Raw genomic sequence first — 19,572 nt, forward strand, 5'->3', positions numbered from 1 at the left:
GGAAGGGAAATGTGAGCAGAAGACAGGGAAACACAGGCTGGAAAGCTGCTTTTGCGGATAGGATAATAACAAACACATACCTCTCCACTCAATTCTTCTCTCGAATCTTGCTCACCTTGTTCCTGTGATTCTAGCAACTTTGGTACGGTCAACAGAGAGCACTAATTACAGAAAACACACCTAGAGAGAGGGCTTTGTCTCTTGGAGAAGTCACTCTCTTGAAACTGCATTATCTAAAAGCTCTTTACTAAAAAAAAAAAAAAGAGTATTTGTGCAAGGTGCTTGGTGCGGTAACAGGCCATGGACTGATAACCCTCTCTTCAATAACTAGCAGGAGCCCAGATCCTTGAGTCAGAGACCTGGAAAATCAACTCGGTTCTCTGAACCTCAACCTCCGCATCTGTCTCCTCCGAGAAATGTTGCGAAGATCCTGGGCGTCCGTGTGCTGGACGGACATCCCTTGTGCTAGTGGCCAGCGGCCTCGTCTCGCACACCCGCGGCCCGTTGCGCTGGCCTCTGGGCGCGGGATCTCCTCCTTCGGGATCCCATGGAGGCCACCCGGAACCGGACGAAGCAGGAAGACGGCCGACAGTATCGAGACCCCGCGAATCCGAGGCTAGGGTGCAACGCAGCCGCGCGGCGCGGCGCGCCCCGCCCCGACGCGTTCCACGGGTCCGCGCACGCACGCAGGCGCGGGGGCGCACAGCCCCGGGCGCGCGCGGGGCCGGGCCGGCACGGTAGCGAGAGCGCGCGCGGCTCCGGGAGGCGGCGGCGGCGGCGGCGGCGGCGGCGGCGGCAGCGGCGGCGGAAGCGGCGAGGGAAGCAGGCGTCCGGCTCTGAGGTGGTGAAGGCGGCGGCGGCTCCGGACCGGGCTGGAAGAGAGCAAAGGTCAGAAGCGTCAGGTCGAACGCAGATTTCCCGGCTCTAGCATCCGCCCGTCGCCCGGACGCCTGGGCCGCAGAGTTTGTGTCCCGGCTCGGACCCCGGCACCCAGCCCGGAGCCGTAACCTTGAGGCGGCGGCGGCGGGGCCGGGCCGGGCCGGGCCGGGGGGCGGCGGCGGCGCTGGATCCTCGGCTATCTGATCGTTGGCGGGAGATGTCGAACCCCGGGACACGCAGGAACGGCTCCAGCATCAAGATCCGTCTGACAGGTACGGCTGATGGGAGGCCCACACCGCCCCCACAGCGCCCACTCGCACCCCGCACCGCCCCTCAGCAGTCCCGGAATTTCCCGCAGAGCGCCCTGCATGAAGTGGCCCTCCCCCACATCGGCCGTTGTCCCAGGACCTCGTCACCCCCCTTGGCGAGTGCCCCTCGCTTCTTCCCGGCCCCGCCCCCTCGCTTCTCATCCCCCCCCACCCCATCCGCCTTCTCGCTTCCCTCCTTCTTCCCCCACCTGCCCCCTGGTTCTCTCCTCCTGGCCCCGCCCCTCGTTTCATCCCCTCCATCCTTCTCGTTCCCCTCCTTTACCTCCCGGGTGTCCCCTCGCTTCTCCCCTCCTGACCCCGCCTCCCGCTTCTCATTCCCCTTCCTGCCGTCTCTTCCCTTTCCTCTCACCTGCCCCTCGCTTTTCCCTCCTGGCCCCGCCCCTCTCGTCTCACCACCTTCCCATCTTCTGGCTTCCCTGTCTCTCCCCTGACCTGCCCGGTCGCTTCTCCCTCCAGCCCGCCCCCACTTCTCACTCGCTCCCGTATCCTGTCTCTGGCTTTCCTCTCTCTACCTCCCTTTGCCCCCTTGCTTCTTCCCTTCTGACCCCGCCCCTTTCTTCTCCTCTAGTTTCGCCCCCTCACTTTCTCCTAAACTCCGCCCCTCATTTTCGTCTTAGTCCCGCCCTCGTTTATCTTCCAGCCCTGCCCATTGCCTCTGTCTCGCAGCCGCCACCCTTTCCTTCAGCCTCGAATTCCTCTATCCTATCTTTTATCTTCTCCCGGGCCTGTTCTCCTCACTTCCCCTCCGGTCCAGACCTTTTCAGTCTAGTTCACTTCCTTTCTTTCTCACGGCAGGCCGCTATCTACTCTTAACTGCTTCTTCCATTCTTTACTTTCCTGCATTGCACTTTACCACTCCCCCCTTCCCCCCGCACCCATCCTTGAGCCCCAAGTAGGTGTTGGTACGCGCGCGCGCGCACACACACACACACACACACACACACATTCACACTCATACACTGGAGGCTTTGGCAGCTGCCCTACCGCAGGCTCCTTGATTCACTCTCACCTCATTTAGTGTTCAATGAAATGCCTGTCTCCTAGGTGGCTCTGTAGTGCCAACTTCAAGGGTGAGCGCGAAGCTCTGCTGTGGGCCTGCGAAGTGGTGGTTTGGATGTGTGTAGAAGTCAACGGTGTGTTCCTCGTTAGCGGGCTCCAGAGGTCCTGGACTAGTATTCATCCTCATCTGCCCCTTCTCACTCTTCATCACTGTGGGGCTGCTGCTCGTCTCCCAGTTTAACTTCATAGCTGAGGCCAGATTGTACTGTTTCAAATACCGTTCTCCTGGGGAGACTTTATAAACTCAAATATTTCCAGCTTTGAAAAGGAAATAAAAAGTTTAGGCTAACTTCCTGTAAGGGGGTTTTCCCCTGGATTTTTCTGTTCAGCAGCCCGTCTGATGAAGACTCCAAAGTCAGAGTCCCTTTAAAACAGACTGAGCATTTTGGACACATGGTAGATGCATAGACCTAAATCATTGGTAAATATGTGAAAACAGCAATGGGTGATTGTTTTCAAACTAAAGTTTCCTTTGAAAATCCACAGTTGTTGCATGATCCATTTTTTGTTTCAAAAACAATTTCTTGTAGGTATAAAGATACCTGATCAAGTTATGATTAGATGATGTTTGGACCCAAACCCAGACCCTGTTTTTGTAAAGTAACAGGGAGAAACATAATGCTTCTGGAGAAACATAATCCTTTGTTTCAGGGCTGGTGGGAAACACTTCTCACTCTGTAGATGCAGTATATATATACACATTGTTATTTTTATGGTTACATAAAAGCTACGTTTTTGACTTTGTAATACTTGTAAAACTTTAATTACTGACAACTCTAATTTGGTTTTCATTTACAAAGTAAATTTATAATTGACATCAGATTGGTTTCAGTTTTCTTGTTAAAAGCAAAAGTAACTGATTTTGTGAGTTTTGGTAGAAATGTGATTAATATTTTAGAATAGATTTTAATTACAATGTTTGTGTCAGGTATATATGTATTAATCCTAATAGGCATGTCTGGGTGTGGGCTTTTCCTTGTGAAAAGGAGGGCTTGCTTTGTTCTCCCAAATTATTTTTTGATTCAAGAATTTAAATGCCATAAATGTAGAAATGCTTCAAAATGTTTCAAAGTGTTTTAACATCATTTGATATTTGAAGGACCAGGTGATGAGTTTTTTTCCCTGAAACACCTTTTCCCTTTACCCAGTTGATGTTATTAATTATATGACAGAATGTGGTTATTCCTGCAACAGGATTGAGAGTTTAAGGATGATTGTGGATACTCATGATGCCAGTTGTCTGTTGAATGTTAATTTACTCGGAAACGTTGGAAATAAACACTTTGTTTAAGATAGGCTGGGTTTTGGCTTCATCTTTAAGGTTGTCAGGGGAAGTTTGAAATATCTTCACTCCTGGCAAGTAGGCTAGCCATCTTTCAAAAGTGTATACTTTTGTTACAGGTTTCAGAATTTATTTCCACGTGTGATACTTGAAAAAATGACTTTTAGAAATGAGAGCTATTCTAACTAGTGAATACCGACCATACAGCACAATTCAGTGCAAAATATGAAGACATGGGTGTTATAAAAGAGCATTTAGAACTTTGGGGTCCACAATTATATTTGGTGGTGAGTAGAACATTGGATTTAGAATTAAGAGATTTTATTTTGGTCAGATTCTACCATAAACTGCATGTTATGGAACAAGTGTAACCTTTCTGGGTCTCAGTCTCCTCGTATATAAAATTAGATTTTAACTCCATTTTTAACATTCTTTGATTCTCCTTACAAGATCTATCAATTTGGCTTACTCCAAATTACTGTTGGGTGCTTATGTTTACTGTTAGGTCTCAATCCTGATATTCAGAAATTTGTGTTAAAATACAGGACTCGTGTTTGATTTATGCCAAGCATTACTTTTGTGTATTGATTACATTTATATATATATATATATTTTTTTTTTTCTTCCTGTGGAACCCCTTTAGTTTTTGAAAACTATTGGGTAGTCTCTTGAATTGCTTTGGAAGGCTGACCTAAACAGTAGAAGAATGTTTGAGTCTTTATATTTAAAAGAATATAATTTTAATGAATGACTTTGTGGTATTTTAGTAGGATAATAATTTTTTAAGGTATCAGTAGGTTTGGGGCAAAATATTTCCAAAATAGAGTAATCTTTGTTAAAGAGCATTATCTTACAGACATATTAGAGTTCATTGGCAAATCAAACACTTGGGAAATATTTTTATTTTAAATTCAAGCAGGATTTTTTTTGCCCAGCCGGTGTGGCTCAATGATTTGAGTATTGTTCCATGGACTGAGAGGTCCCAGTTTGATTCCTGGTCAGGGCATATGCCTGGGTTGCAGGCTCAATCCTCAATAGGGGGTGTGCAGGAGGCAGCTGATCAATATATCTCTCTCACATCCATCTTTCTGTTACTCTCTCCCTTCTTCTCTCTCTAAAAAACCAACAAAAACATTTAAAAAATAAAATAAATTCAAGCAGGATTTTAAAAAACTTTGTTCTTATGTGATACACAAATGAATCCCAGATATGTTATTTAGGCCACTTTAGGTAAAAGAATGGAATGTTGAGCTTTAAGGGTTCCACAGTGCTCTTCAAACAAATTAAATTTTATTCTAATGTTAAACAATTAGTTGAAATACCAAATGCCTAAACTTTTTTGTGCTTTTATGCCTTGAAATACTTTCAGACCTCCTTGTGTTTTTCTGTCTTTTGGATCATGACTGTGTATTGTGAAAAAAGAAAAATTCTAATTCCAAGCAGAGGGACAGAGAGAACCATTCCTTGATAGCATGTGGGAATCAAGGCTATTTTTAAAGTTATAGCACATGTGTTATAAGGTTGGCTTGTACTTTGGCATCCAGATGATGCAACTTGGAGAGAAATCATTGTAGTAATAACTTTTAATAACTTTAATTTATCAATAACTGGTGACCTAGTTGATTCGAAATAGTTATATTTCTCTTAAGAAAGATAAAGCTGCCCTGGCCGGTTTGGCTCAGCGGTTAGAGCATCGGCCTGTGGTCCAGAGAGACCTGGGTTTGGTTCCTGCTAAGGGTATGTACCTCAGTTGCAGTTTGTCCCCGGACCTGGTTGGGTCGTGCGGGTGGTAGCCACTCACATCGAGTCCCTTTCACATTGATGTTTCTCTCTCTCTTCCTCTCTTTCCCTTCCACTCTATCTGAACAAAAAAAAATTAAAAAATGTCCTCAGGTGAGGATAAAAAAAAGAAAAGAAAGAAAGATAAACTGTTAAGCATGTTGTCTGTGTCCATTTCTACCAGCAAAGAACCTCCCTTATACAAGGCAGGCAAAACTTTTAACAACTGTTACTTGGATAAGATGGAATTGCTAGCCATCAGTATTTTAGCCTTGCATTGCACCTGAGTTTACACATTTTCCACAAGGTAGACCTCAAGTTTATGAGGTACAATGAAGGCACTTCTTTGAGTTGAATTGTTTAAGGATGTGGGATGGGTTAAATCAAATACTATTGCAAAACTTAAACCGCAATTATACTTCAAAGGGAATCACGTTCTGCCATATACAGGACTATTAATAATTTTGTGATTTGGTCACATTTGCGTTATCTTAAGAAACACCTTTTTTTATCTTTTTTTTTATTTTTATTTTCTTGACCCAACTAATAGACTTAAAAATGAAATATTTCATGTACTTCATTTCTACCTGTATTTTTACAGTAGTTGTGATTTGTCAGAGTAGAATTTTTTACTGCAAGTCTATTTATCAGAGTTCAAAACTTCTATTTTTCAGTTATGACAATGGTGTCTGGACTTTGAGTTTTTCCTTCTCTTCTACAGATTTTTATTTTCTGTTTGGTCATGTGGTCAGGGTCTAGTGTGGAACACTGGGTGAACTGGAGAGGTTCTGAAGGTTGAGTCACTGGTGAGGAAGTATTTCCTCATGAATACAAAAATGAAAGACTGACCCATGATATTTCAACATCAACTTAATGATCCAGTTAACTAGACTGATTGTTGTGTAACACATTTGTGGGCCCAGGTTAAAAGTTAAAAAAGCTGAATTATGCATTTTAGTGTGTGCTAGACTGAGAGAGAAGTTTAAAAAACCTGAAATGGATGAAATAATTTGGTATTTTCTAGTTGAGAAACCCTAACATTTAGGATTCTTATTTGGATCAAATTTTTGTAATTTCAAAACCATTTTAAAGGTTAAGGTTTTTTTTTTTTTAACAAATAGAGAAATAAAAATACGTGGGTTTTTTAGTCACTTAAATTACTGGTTGGCTTGTTGTAGATGAGTTTTATTGAGAGACAGCCCTGAATCTAGATCGGCTTGTTGTCCAACTCTTGACTCTAGCTGACCAGTCCTAAGGCCATTCTGGTCAAAAAAAGAGCTGCAGAGCCATGTTGGAAAAACAAAAGCTCCTAGCCATGTGGATCAAGCAAATCTTTTTAAAACGTTGAAATTACTGTTGTGTCTACAGATACAATTTACTCCCTTCAGATATTTAACTAAGTGGAATGTTGTTTCCATATTTCTGGATTAAAGGGGGAAATCCTTTTATTGTTTTAAACAAGGCTTAAATAATGTACAATCAGTGTAGCTGGTGATGCACCCTACTCTGTAATTCCAGCTGTGTTCACCTCCATTGCAGCTGAAAGGAATTCTAATTGGCAACACCATGTATCACCACTGAGCATGAACCTATTATGCTGGCTGCTGGGTGATGCATTTCAGATGTTTGAAGCTCCTGAGTTCAACTTGGAGATTGCTTTCAGGAGCCTGGAAGAGAACATTGTGAAGTTGCAGGTTGTATGTGGCAGCCTACTTTCTTCTTCCTATGTTGGGCATCTGCTAAATTCTCTAAAGGCTATAGTGCTTTCTTTTGGCTTAAACACTGCATTGAGAATCAGGTCTGAATTCTACTCACAAAAGTGCCACAAAGAAGGGGTGGGGGTGGAATTATAATCTTTTCATGACTCAGATTTTGTATCCGAAATGCAATAAACTTGCCTTTTTATATTGCACAAGGACCTGATATTAATTAGTTTGATGAGTAGTTATGTTTTATTTATAGAGTGGCACAATGTAAATACAGAGCCCTAGATTCCTGTTATTTCTTATTCCTAAACCATCATGTAAATGTTAAAGTTAATGATGTACATTGACACTGAAGGAAAACTATAGAACCTATTGATAAACATGGAAAAATAATGTTCAAGAACAAATTGTTAAATTCTTTATGCACTCAGAAAGTTCCTTAGAGAAATAATGTTGCAAACCACTTATGAAATTTTAGAAGCATTTCCATTAAAATCAGGAACAATACAGGGATGTACACTGGCACAGTTGTTACTAACTAGAGGAATACATCAGAAAGCAGAAAGCAAAATTGCTCTTTGCAGGTGATATGATTTTATATCTTAAATCCAAAAGAATCAGCTGAAAAACAATTATAAGCAATTTTTATAAAACCCTTTAATATAGTAGTTGAATAGAAGATTTCTCCATGGAAAAATAAAATGGATAAAAATATGCAAAAACAATCTAGGAAAAACAATTTGCAATCTGTATGAAAATGAAAGTCTAGCTTCCTTAATATATAAACTTTTCAAAATCAGTGCGAAAAAGACCAATAACCTATTTGGCAAAGAGTATGGACAGAATGAAAATGGATTTCAAGTATGTGGGAAAAAATGCAGTCCTATTCATACTAAATAAAATACCAGTTAAAATTAAAGGTGAAACAGTTTTTCATCTAGCAGATTGGCAGACACCAAAGAGTTTGAAAAAATTTCATGACGACAAAGGTGTAGAAAAGCAGAAACTCTTTTACACTGTTGATTGAGATGTAAATGATACAATAGAATAAGGGGGGGCAGTTTGATACTATCAGATAATAAATATCTGTACCCTTTGATCTAACAGTTCTGCCCTTAGGAATTTTTCTTACAGATATACTCACACATTTATGTGTAGTTTCATGTGCAAAATTATTGCAGTATTGTTTGAAATTATAAAAGACTAAACACAACCTAAACGTATATAAATTGAGAACTAGTTAAACTATGGTAGATTCCCAGGGACATTTGGTTGTTTAAAAGAATAACATAGTGTGCTCTGGCCGGTTTGGCTCAGTGGTTAGAGCATCGGCCTGCGGTCCGGAGAGACCCGGGTTCGTTTCCCCGCTGAGGGCATGTACCTCGGTTGCAGTTTGTCCCCGGCCCTGGTTGGTCGTGCGGGTGGCGGCCACTCGATGTGCCTCTTTCACGTCGATGTTTCTCTCTCTCTCTCTCTCTCTCTCTCTCTCTCTCTCTCTCTCTCTCTTCCTCTCTCTCCCTCCCACTCTATCTGTGCAAAAAATGGAAGGGTGTCCTCGGGTGAGGATAAAAAAAAAAAAAATAACATAGTGCTCTATATTCTGATATGGAACATTCTCTAAGATATATTATTGAGTGGCGGAAAACATGATTCAGACAAGTGGATATTGTACATGCTGTTTGAATAATAAAACAAAAATAAAAGTGAATTTATAGGTATATTTTAATCACTGCAAGGATACTCCTGAAAATAATTGATTGTGATTTCCTCCGGGACCTGGGGATCCAGGTGAATGACACTTCTTTTCATTGTATTCCTTTTTCACTGTTTATATCCCCCTTCCCCTCCCCTTCTTGAACATAGATTTCTTTTCAACAATTAAAAATGTTAACAGCCCTGGCCAGTTTGGCTCAGCGGTTGGAGCGTCGAGACCCTGGTTCGGTTCCTGCTAAGGGCACGTACCTCGGTTGCAGTTTGTCCCCAGCTCTGGTTGGGTCTTGCGGGTGGCAGCCACTCCATGTGTCCTTTTCACGTCAATGTCTCTCTCTCTCTCTCTCTCTCTCTCTCTCTCTCTCTCTCTCCCTCTCCCTCCCTCCCTCCCTCCCTCCCTCCCTCCCACTCCAGCTGAACAAAAAATGGAAAAATGTCCTCGGGTGAGGACAAAAAAATAAATGTTAACAAAAAATAATCTACAGCTCTTAAGAGTTTCTTAGAGCAACTAATATGTTAATTGCCAATAGTAATTGTTTTCAAAAGTAGGTGTTCTGAAAATTCAAAGTAATTGTGCCAAATATAGTTTCAGTATCTAAAATACTATCTAAGGGCATATATCCATGTTTATGTATATTTCCTCACCAGGAAGATTCCTGGGTTCTAGAGAGTAAAATACTTTGCATATTCTGTAGGTGTGAACAAACTTATTTTCCAAGAAAAGATGCTTATTCTGATACTGAGATTCCTCCCCCATAGCTAAAAAAAAAAAAAATCCAGCATGATATTAAAGTAAACCTAAATGATTCTTTTTTTTTGCTGCCAAAAGCGTTATTGTTTCCATTTGGTCCAATGCATGGGAGAGGGCTCCAGGGTGGTTAAAGAAATGGCTAATGGTTTCAAGGAGAGGCTCAGACAAAAGCCTGACACCAGGGGAATGCAAAGGGGCCCTCAAAGGCCTCTGGGCTCCAAAGGCTCCTAGTCGTGCTTGAGGACGAGCCTTTCAAAGAGATACTCTCCCAGCCCAGCCTGGGGGCCAGCCAGCCTGCGGAGGTTAGTCAGGTGGTGGCCCATCATCTTGATGAGTTTCACCACCTCCTCCAGGAAGTCACAGACATGAGGGTCTGCACTAGTAGAACGCAGGGCATGCAGATCCAAAAGGCCTTGATTCAGGTTCTTCTCCAAGGCCAAAGCGGCTTCCATGGCGTCCTGAGTTTTGCCCCATTCATCATGTGAAGGCTTCACCACATCCTGGAAGAGAACGCGGCCACCGCACTGGTTTTGCAGCTTTAAGAGATGCTCAGCGCCCTCGCCCTTCTCCACCAACTAGGGGAAGAAGTGGCCCACGCCCTCCAGAGCCACATCATCACGGTCAAAATAGAAGCCCAGAGAGAGGTAGGTGTAGGAGGCCCACAGATGCAGGTTGGCCAGGCAGTTGACCGCAGCCTCCACCTCGGTGGAATAGTTCTGACGAATTTGGGAGCTCGTGGTTGTTCTGCAGTAAGGCATTAAGGTCAGAAAACGGTGTCTGTTGTATTGGCTGGTCTCCGAGGCTGAGGCGGTTCCGAAGGTAGTGCTTGGAAAAAGAGGTTGGAAGGTGGTTAGAGGCTGGAAGAGGAGGCGTCCCTTGGTCTGTTCCGTCCAAACACTGTTGAAGCAAGAGACAGATCCGGGGGACACCGAGGGCACTGCCAACCTAAATGATTCTTTATAGATTCAGTAGGTCCTCCTTAGACCTACTTTATATGGTGAGTACTTTGTAAGATGGGGGTCTTGATTCTGAATAATAATGCTGGTTTATATCATCTGTTTGGACTGTCATTTGGGGTTATCTCTTGTTTTGTCTATCAAAGTAGAAAAAGTATTTGCAGGTAATTTATTGCCTTTTTCCCTATTAGATCGTTGGAATAAAAATCCTAAATTTTACTGGATTGTATTTCTACATATATTACCTACAGATTATGGATTTTAGAATTGCTTGCTGCCTATGTCAGTATTATTAATGCCTCATATCTTACATTGTTCCATTGTTTCAAAGAATTCTATACATTTCCTCACTTGAACCAAAATATCATGCCAAACTCAAAAAAGATTTTTTTTTTTTTGCATGTGTTTTTATTTCTAGGTTTAAAAAAAAAAGCATGTTAGCATGCAGTGTTCTTATTTAAAAACACATTTTACAGGAGAGAAAAGAATAGTTTCTCTTGTCCTAAATGGATAACCGTTTCATATGCAGATAAAATACTCACAAGCATACTTAATCAGCTATAATAAATTTGCATGCTTTACAAAAAGTCAATAGTCATGTGCAGGAGAAGGCTCACATTTACTCATGGGACATTGATTTAACTCTTCTTAGACTTTTTGTGAGGATAATTCACACTTATATAATTAGACAAGCTTTTTGGAAGTAAGGTAGCCTTTTTTCCCCTCCATAATTATTCAAGGTTGGTAATGTGGCATCGTTGTTCTCCCCCAAACATGCCTAGTAGACATTATAAACTTAACATGTCCAAGACAGTCTTCTCAATTCCCCCTCCCCAGAAACCTTCCTCTCCCAGTCTTCCCCACTTTATTTGATCTACCCATTTTCTTAAAACAAAAACAACACTCATTGTCATTCATATCTAATTTATCCTCAAGTCCTGTCATTTCTGCCACCAGTTTATCTGGACTGTGTCTTCTCTTGTCCATTGCCCCATCCTAGTTCAAGCTGTAATCATCTCTTGCTTGGAGACTTGTCTGCCCTCTTTTATCTAAATGTTACTTGTAACCCAAGCCACTGTGTTACAGTATCATTTATTTCTCTAAAAGTCCTCATTTTGGCTAATTCTAAAGCAGAGATGCAAAGCGACTTGCTAACATTGCCCTTTCTCCTGGCAAGTACAGCCCCTCCACTCTGCTTCTGTGTTCACTGCCTCCAGCTTCAGCTCAGGAGCAGCAGTGAGGATGACCAGTTATCTATGTCAGGGTAGATGGAGCTTCTCATGGTCTGATGATTTAGGGATGGCCAGTGACAAGCTTAATTGTGTACAATGGTGGAGAGAGATTGGAAACCAAATTGAAGACTGCTGTTTGAAAAAGTCGAGAATAGGAAATATATAGTCTTTGCAGTCCAGAGTATATGTTACATTCTCTTATACAGGAACAGCACATTGATTGCCCCTGGATAACTCATAATTTTGTCACCCCCATAACCATTCCCCAAGATGCTCTGACCCTAGTTGCCGCATCTTAGTAAGTGACATCATCAACTCAGACAAAAAAACCTTAGGGTCCTCCTTGGTTCTCTTCTCTCTTGTTCTTTAGAAGTTGTCAACTCTTACCTCATATACCATATCCTGAATCTTTTTACTTCTCTCCATGTCTACTATTACAACCCTGTTGCTAGGCAATGTCACTTCTTACTTGGATGTCTGCAATAGTTGTCTCCTAAATGGTTTTCCTGCATCTGTATATTGCAATATCTATGCAAACAGAAAAGAGCAGTACACAGTTTGTTGATATTTTATAAACTGAATGTACCTGTATCTTAGATCAGTGGTTCTCAACTGGGAGCAGTTTTGCCTCCCAGGGGACATTTGGCAGTATCTGAAGATATTTGTGACCATTTCAACTTTGTGGGTCCTATTGAGCTTGTGATGAGAATGTTTGAGATGTACTTCAAGCCAGCCATTATAGCTTAGTTTGCTGAGGGTCATCCCATGCACCAGGACGTCGCTGGTCCCATTCTGAGCCAGTGCACATCCCCCAGTTGCAGGCTAAATCTCCAGTAAGGGTGATGCAGGAAGCAGCTGATCCGATGTTTCTATCCCTTTCTCCCTCTTTCTTCCTCTCTCTCTGAAATCAATTAAAAATAAAAAATGCTCCCCCCTTAAAAATGTACTTAAGCATCTAACAAATGAGCAATATATTTTTAACTTTTAATTTTGAAGTAATTATAGATTCACAGGAAGATGCAGAGAAGTGTACAGGAAGATCCTTGTGCCCTTCATTTAGCCTCCCCCATAGTTAACATCCTGCAAAAAACTATGGTATAATATCAAAACCAGGGACTTGACAATCAACACTGGTACAATTCACAGGGCTTATTCATATTTCATGAGTTACATGTGCACTCGTGTGTGTGTGTGTGTGTGTGTGTGTGTGTGTGTAGAGTGTCCTGCGGTTTTATCACTTGTGTAGATTTGTATAACCAACAACTACCATCAAAAAGTTCCCTTATGCTATTTCTTTATAGCCACATCCACCTCCTTTCCCTCATTTTTGGGACCCCTGGCAATCACTAACGTTTGCCATCTCAAAATCTTTTCAAAGCATAAATCAGATCATGTCATTCCCTTTCTTCGTGGCTTCCTATTCAGCATAAAATCAAACTATCAAACTCCCTCTGTGATTTTACCCCTACTGCCTCTCTGGCCTCCTCTGTATCACTCTTTCCCTTTTTCTATTGGAGAATACCCCTTCTAGAGGCAGCATTGTTTTAGTAGGCCAGTCCTATGTGGCCACATTGTGAGTTAGGGGACCTGGAGATTGGGCAATCACAGGTTGTTGTCACCAGGCTTGGGGTTTCTTTGACTTGTATGATACCCAAAAACCTAGTTTGCTTTCTCCTTGCTTCTGGGCTTGAACCAAAGCCTGAAATGTTCCTAAGTCTCGAATTTGGACCATTTGCAGAGCCTTTGGTTTCCTGGCCTTCCCCTTAGCCTCTCCCTCAAGGCCATTGGAAATAACTGGTTGGGGTAGAGGGACATCCTTCACTTACCCCTCTTTCAGGGGGGGGATGCTTTGCAGTTGTATCTTGAATGACCTTTCCCATTTTCAGGATGAGAATACCAAACAAGAGTGATCTCCAGATGCCTGGAGGTCAGGATTCTTTTATATACCCTACCCCACAGTCTTTATCTCCTCCTACCCTGTGGACCACTTCCTCCTTTCTCTTTAGCCTGTTCTCTCTCTTCAAATCTCTTGGATTGCAGTTTGTAGCAGGAAACTTCTTTCAGCAAAGGCATATTTTCTTCCCTTTTCTCTTGTCTCCTTACAGGCCCTTACTAAATGCTTTAAGAAGTAGTCAGAACCTTTCCTTATCTTGAATCTTTCCTATCAAGTCCCCTAATGCTCCTTATAGTCTTAGCAGGCACATCAGGCCACAATCTGATAATTTCTTTCTTAGATAATAAAGATAGTTAAATTCTCAGGCTGGGTCCATAGAGTGTTCACTGAATTTTACCCTACCTATGTTGTATTTATAATACCATACTTCCTGATACTGATTTTTTTATTAGCTTTTAAAAAACAGGATGCTTTCAGATGTCATTAGCAGAAAACCTAGCTCAAATTGGCTCAATAAAAATAATTTTATTCAATAAATTAATTGAAAATCCAAAAGTAGTTCCAGTGGCATGGCAAGAATTTGGTCTCCCTTCATCTCACAGTGCTGTGACTTCAGAGCCATTCTTGGCTCTTTCCCTTGGGTTCAAAAGGTTGCTACCAGCAGCTTCTGTGGCTATTTGCTTCTTGCTTTAACCTATAGAAAGGTTGTAAGTCCACTTTCCAAACAGCTCATTCCTGAAGTAAAAGTCCTGGAGTTGAATACCCTTGTCTGATTGACCTAATTTGGATCATGCACTGTATATGTCTCTGAACCAATCACTGTGTCTAGGATGATGGGATGTACTGGCTGGACAATTAGGGTCTATCATGGAATCTAGTAATGGTGTTAGTCCTACCAATATATAGGACTGGGGCCTTTGAGGGAACAGGAAAGAAAAATGGATGCTAGGAAGGCAACTAACATATAAGTAGATAATATCATTTTGTTGTTGTTTTTAAAGTGTAATGCTAGTTTTGTGTATGCTGAGTGTAAGGATAGTAAAGCTACTGTTAAATGGACTTCTGAAAAAGAAGTATGCCTTCTTTGTAGTAATATAAAGAAAAAGACACATTTTTGTAAAAGTGCCAAACATTTTTGCCAAGTTAGTAATGGTAATTTTTTGGTTGTTGTTGTTGTTTTTAATCCTTACCCGAGGATATTTTTCCTTTTATCTTCAGATAGAGCGGGAGTGAGGGAGAGATGAAGAGAGAGAGAGAGAGAGAGAGAGAGAGAGAGAGAGATGATGCGAGAGAGACACATTGATTTGGTTGCCTCCCACACGACCCCAACTGGGGCCAGGGACAAACCGCAACTGAGGTACATACCCTTGGTTGGAATTGAACCTGGGACTCTTTGGTTCATGGGCCTATGCTCTAACTGCTGAGCCAAACCAGCCAGGGCAGGAATGGTAGTTTTATATGTAAACTTTCCCCAACAAATTTCATTGTCAACTTATATAATATTTCTGGATTGTTTTATTTGGTATTATTTCAATACTAAGATTTAAACAAAAATTCAGATTGTAGGAATGCATTCTTATATCATTTCTCTAGAGATAATAGGGTATTTTAATAAAGAAAAATTTATGTCAATTGTTTATAAATTGGATTCAGTTTGTATAGAAAGAGAAAATATTTGGCTTTATGCAAAACTATAATTTTTGTTAGATAGATGATTACCAACTCCTCCCTATAATAAAGGCTTTTAATTAATATATCTTGATATTCAGAACTCTATATTTTCACTGCTGTGTGTGTGTGTGTGTGTGTGTTTTAAATGTGCTTTTAGGATGTATGGCTGAGCTTCGAACCCATGTTTCAAAAAATTATTGGCTCTCTCAGACCCCAAAGCTCTTTCTTCCATGAAGTCAGTGAGGCAGGGTAGTAAAAGCTGGGAAGGAGCCAATTCTGTGCTTTTAGACAAGTGACCTCATCTCTTAGTTTCCTTGGCTATAAAAATGAGGAAAGTAAGTGGAGCCACTTCAGAGTGTTATGGTTATTAAATGAAATAATTCACATGCAATATCTGGTACATAGTCAGTGTTCAATACACGTTAGCTAATATTAACATTGTCATTTCAGTAAATCTAAGTTGACTTTGATTGAAAGTCACACTATTATTTTATGTACTAAAAAAGAAACACCAGTAATTACAGTATAACATATGATTCATTTGAAGATTTCAGAGATGTTAAAATATTTTAAAATGTGTGTTAGAATCAATGATATTTGGTATTATGGCTGTCTCTGACTTGAAAATCCTGGAAATTGTTTGTATACGCACAAATTAATGCCATCTGTCTTTAGTTTACACAGAACACTGTGTGATCTAAAATTTCTTTTCATTTTTGTTTGTGTCCTAAATTCACATTGGATTTGGTCTCATGTGTTCCAATATTGGCAACATTATAATTACTGAGTCATTGTATAGGTTTAGTAATGGATTATGCAGAACCAGTGAGAGGCTTAGCAACTTTGGTTATTTGCTTTACCTCAGTGATTTAGAAGAAAGAAAATTGAGATACGTTTTTGGAAATCATTAATATTGGTTGAGTAAACCTTTTTGTAAACTAAAGGCAGGTTAAATGATAGTACCTTTAACCTTTCAGAAAAGCCCAAGTTATTAGTAGAAAGCCTGATAAGGAAAATGCTTTTCATGCACCAAACACATTCAGTTTAGAAAGCATAATACTTATATTTGAAAGCAATGCATATAGTTGATTTTCCGCTAAAATATAAATGTGGACAGTATGCTGTAGTGCTTGAGACATAGTCACAGGCTATTTATGTACCAACTTGGTGTAGTAAAATGTTGATATGTAATATGCTAAGCATAAATTTAGAAATAAAACCTGTAAGGATATCACATAACCTTGATAGAGTACTATTTCTCTCTGAGTCTGGTATTTAGAATATTGGGAATGGGGTAGTATGGGCCTGAGTTTTCTTTTTTTTAGTCCTGTTTTTTATATTAAAATTGAAATGAATTATGGAAGTCTTTTTAGAGACTTGACCTGTTACTTATTGCATAATTTATGGCTTACTTCATAAACTGAATGTCAGCAGAATTCTACTTTTGTTTGACAGCCACATGAATGGAGCACATATGTGGTTGGGTTATCACGTCATGAGTTCCAGAGGCTGTCCCCTGGCACATCTGGCACATGAAGTATTTAAATTATTTGAGAGTGTTGATTATGATTTTGGAAAAGACTGTATCTCAGTGCATTTCATATTTTAATGCATTCTGAAACAGCATTGCTGTTTTTGGAAACCCAGGAGGGTTTGTTTGCTGTATTTTGTATAGGGTTCAACTCAACAATACAAAAAATATACTTTTAGAAAAGGAGTTTTACTTTATAAAGTGGTTGCTAAATTGAAATAATAGGAAAATAACTTCCAAAAGGAGTCAGTTTATCAACTTAAGTACTTTTCTTATTACCTGCTTAGTAGTGACAGACAGAAGCCAGTCCAAGATCTCTCAGCAAGGCTTTACAAAAGGATATGAGTATGGTACTATTACTCCAGGTGCTTAATTTCAGGCAGGATGAGTCAAGGATTTGTTGCTTCTGATATTAGAATAGGTTGGACTTTATTCAGAAAAAAAAGAAAAAAAAAAAACAGTTCATTAATTTGAAGTGTGTACATCACAGCCCAAAAATTGAGTTTTAAAATAGATAATGCAGGCATATGATATGAAAGGCTACCCATTAAAAATAAGTCTCCCTTCCTCCCTGTCCCATGTCAACCAGCTTGCCTCCAGAGAGGTAACTATTATTGCCACAATATTATTAGTTTCCCCTGTATTCTTCTAGAGAATTTCTGTTCTCTTTTTTCCCTCTCTTTCACACAGGCGATAGCATACTGTGTGCACTGTTGTACAGTTTGCTTTTTCACATAATCAGGGATTGGACCATTTTTTGTATCAGAAACATCACTGCTCAGTGACTATGTTGACCCATTTCCCAGCTGCCTTGCAATTAGGTGGGACCACATAATTGGTTCTGGCTAGTGAACTGTGAGAAGTGATTTGTCCCACTCTGGGTCTGAAGTAGTAAGAACCTGCAGCTCTGCCATGGAGTATCCTGAACTGGGTACCAGAGGGTGGTGCCTTTACAGCTAGAGTCCTTGAATGGTTAAGTAGACCAGAGGGTCCCCTTCAGCCTCAGCCTGCCCACCAAAACTAACCTATGTTGAATATGTCATGATAGCAAGGAATAAACCTCTGATTCATTTGTTTTTACATCATATCAGCCTCTCCTGATTGATGTAGACTGTTTTCTTAACAGTTGTGAAATGCATAACACTTTAAATGAACTCAGTTCAGATGATCTGATAGTTTGTTAAAGAACAATAAGGTATCTAATTAGAGAATAATCATTTTAAATAAATACTAGAGAAATACATTTTGCCCTACTTGTGTTACTACACAAATGTAGCAGATCTATCTCTCTGGCTTCTTTTTAAGAACTATGTAACTATTGAAAAATATAAGGAAAAAGTAAGCATTTTATTATTTTAATGGGGCTTGATTCTTTATTGCTTATACTATTTGCATTCAAATTTGATTATTAATTTTCTAGTCAGATTAGAATTTCTAAAGGAGGATAAGTGCCAAAGCCATATAGTGAATACCTTCACCCAGTATTGAGCAGGATACTTAAAGATGAGAGGAGTATTGCAAAAATATATTTGTCTTTGCTAGGAACTTAACAGTACAAGGGAAGTGAGACATTCATTAAGAAAAGTGCCAGATTGAAAAGGCAGCTCCTTGTGGGCCAGAGAAGTCTTCTGGGGAGGCCAAATTTGAAGTGGCTCTGGAAAGATCCAAGTGGGGAGAGGGATCATGTGGTAATAATGTAAAGACAGAATGGAACAACAGCGTGGCCTTTTTGAAGGTCAGACTGAATGAAGAGATGCCAGGCAGGGAGAGGGAATAGAGGACATAGGCTTCAGTGGGAGGCTGAGGGGTCTATCTGGATAGTAGTGGTGAGACTTCAGAGAGACTCCATCAGGAAGTAAGATGATAAATTCTCATTTTTGAGGCCTACTGTGTAGAAGGGGTTCTTTTGTACTCAGAGGACAACAGCACAGGAGCCAGTGAATGGAGCAGCGTAGTGTCTAAGAACCTGGGTGCTAGAGGCCTGAGTTACAACCCTGGCTTTGCCACTTTATCACCATGGAAAAAGCTGGGAAGGGTGGGCAGGGTCAGTGCTTAGAGAAGTGAGTTGTGATGTCTACTGCTGCTACTACTTGGAAAGGAACTTGGTTACAGTAAAACCCTCTAATGAGGGAATAAATTAGGCCCCTTCACAAAGTAATAAGTGTTGTATTACTGTGTTTATGCAAATGATGAATGGTAGCCTTTCTAGGGTGCTTTACAAGGAGTCCTTTATTGGGGCCAAGTTTAGACTTAATGGTCTACAAAGTTTTTTCTAACAATTTATTGAATAACTACTAAGTTGTCTGGCAAGTAGCATACATCATGAAGTGGTTAGAGACCAGAGAAACGAAATACTTATTGTTTACCCTGTCTATGCATTGTCACAAAGTTAAAATAAGATTCCCTATTTGACTCTTGAAAAACCATTCCAACCAGAAGAGATGAATGTCTGTAAAGCAAATTAAGTGTTGTAAGTACTAAGTGATGGGCATTCAGACAAAATGCAGGCATTCGGGTAAGCTGAGTTAGCCCCTTCCTTCACTGTACTAACCGTAGTATCTTTTTTTTTCTTTTCTTTTTTTATCTTTATTGTTGCATGTATTACAGATGTTCCTTATTTTTCCCCCATTGACCTCCTCTTCCCCACTCCTGCCCCCCTCTTGCCTTTTCCCACATTGTTGTCTGTGTCCATTGGTTATGCATATAACTTCTTTGGTTTATTTCTTCCCACCCCCAACCCCCTTCCCTTTGAGGTTTGTCAGTCTAGCAACCAATTTGTACTTCTTAATCCCT

General features: G+C 40.8%; 1 protein-coding gene and 1 pseudogene across 6 annotated transcripts in view; one reads left to right on the forward strand and one right to left on the reverse strand.

The window, feature by feature from the left end:
* The first annotated feature begins 788 nt into the window (after positions 1 to 788).
* The window catches only part of SMURF1 (SMAD specific E3 ubiquitin protein ligase 1), a 149,176-nt gene continuing 130,392 nt past the window's right edge, over positions 789 to 19,572 (forward strand). For 3 of the 6 annotated variants that reach the window (XM_036281785.1, XM_036281783.1, XM_036281782.1), the window contains exon 1: positions 1,065 to 1,151. In XM_036281785.1, the coding sequence (XP_036137678.1) occupies positions 1,097 to 1,151 (55 nt within the window). In that variant the 5' untranslated portion in view covers positions 1,065 to 1,096. Of the gene's footprint in view, positions 1,152 to 19,572 lie in introns of all 6 variants that reach the window. The other 3 variants (XM_036281779.1, XM_036281780.1, XM_036281781.1) reach the window with 2 other exon arrangements.
* LOC118616385 lies at positions 9,723 to 12,109 on the reverse strand (annotated as a pseudogene).

Source organism: Molossus molossus, unplaced genomic scaffold, assembly GCF_014108415.1.
Source record: "Molossus molossus isolate mMolMol1 unplaced genomic scaffold, mMolMol1.p scaffold_m16_p_4, whole genome shotgun sequence".
Classification (NCBI taxonomy): Eukaryota; Metazoa; Chordata; class Mammalia; order Chiroptera; family Molossidae; genus Molossus; species Molossus molossus.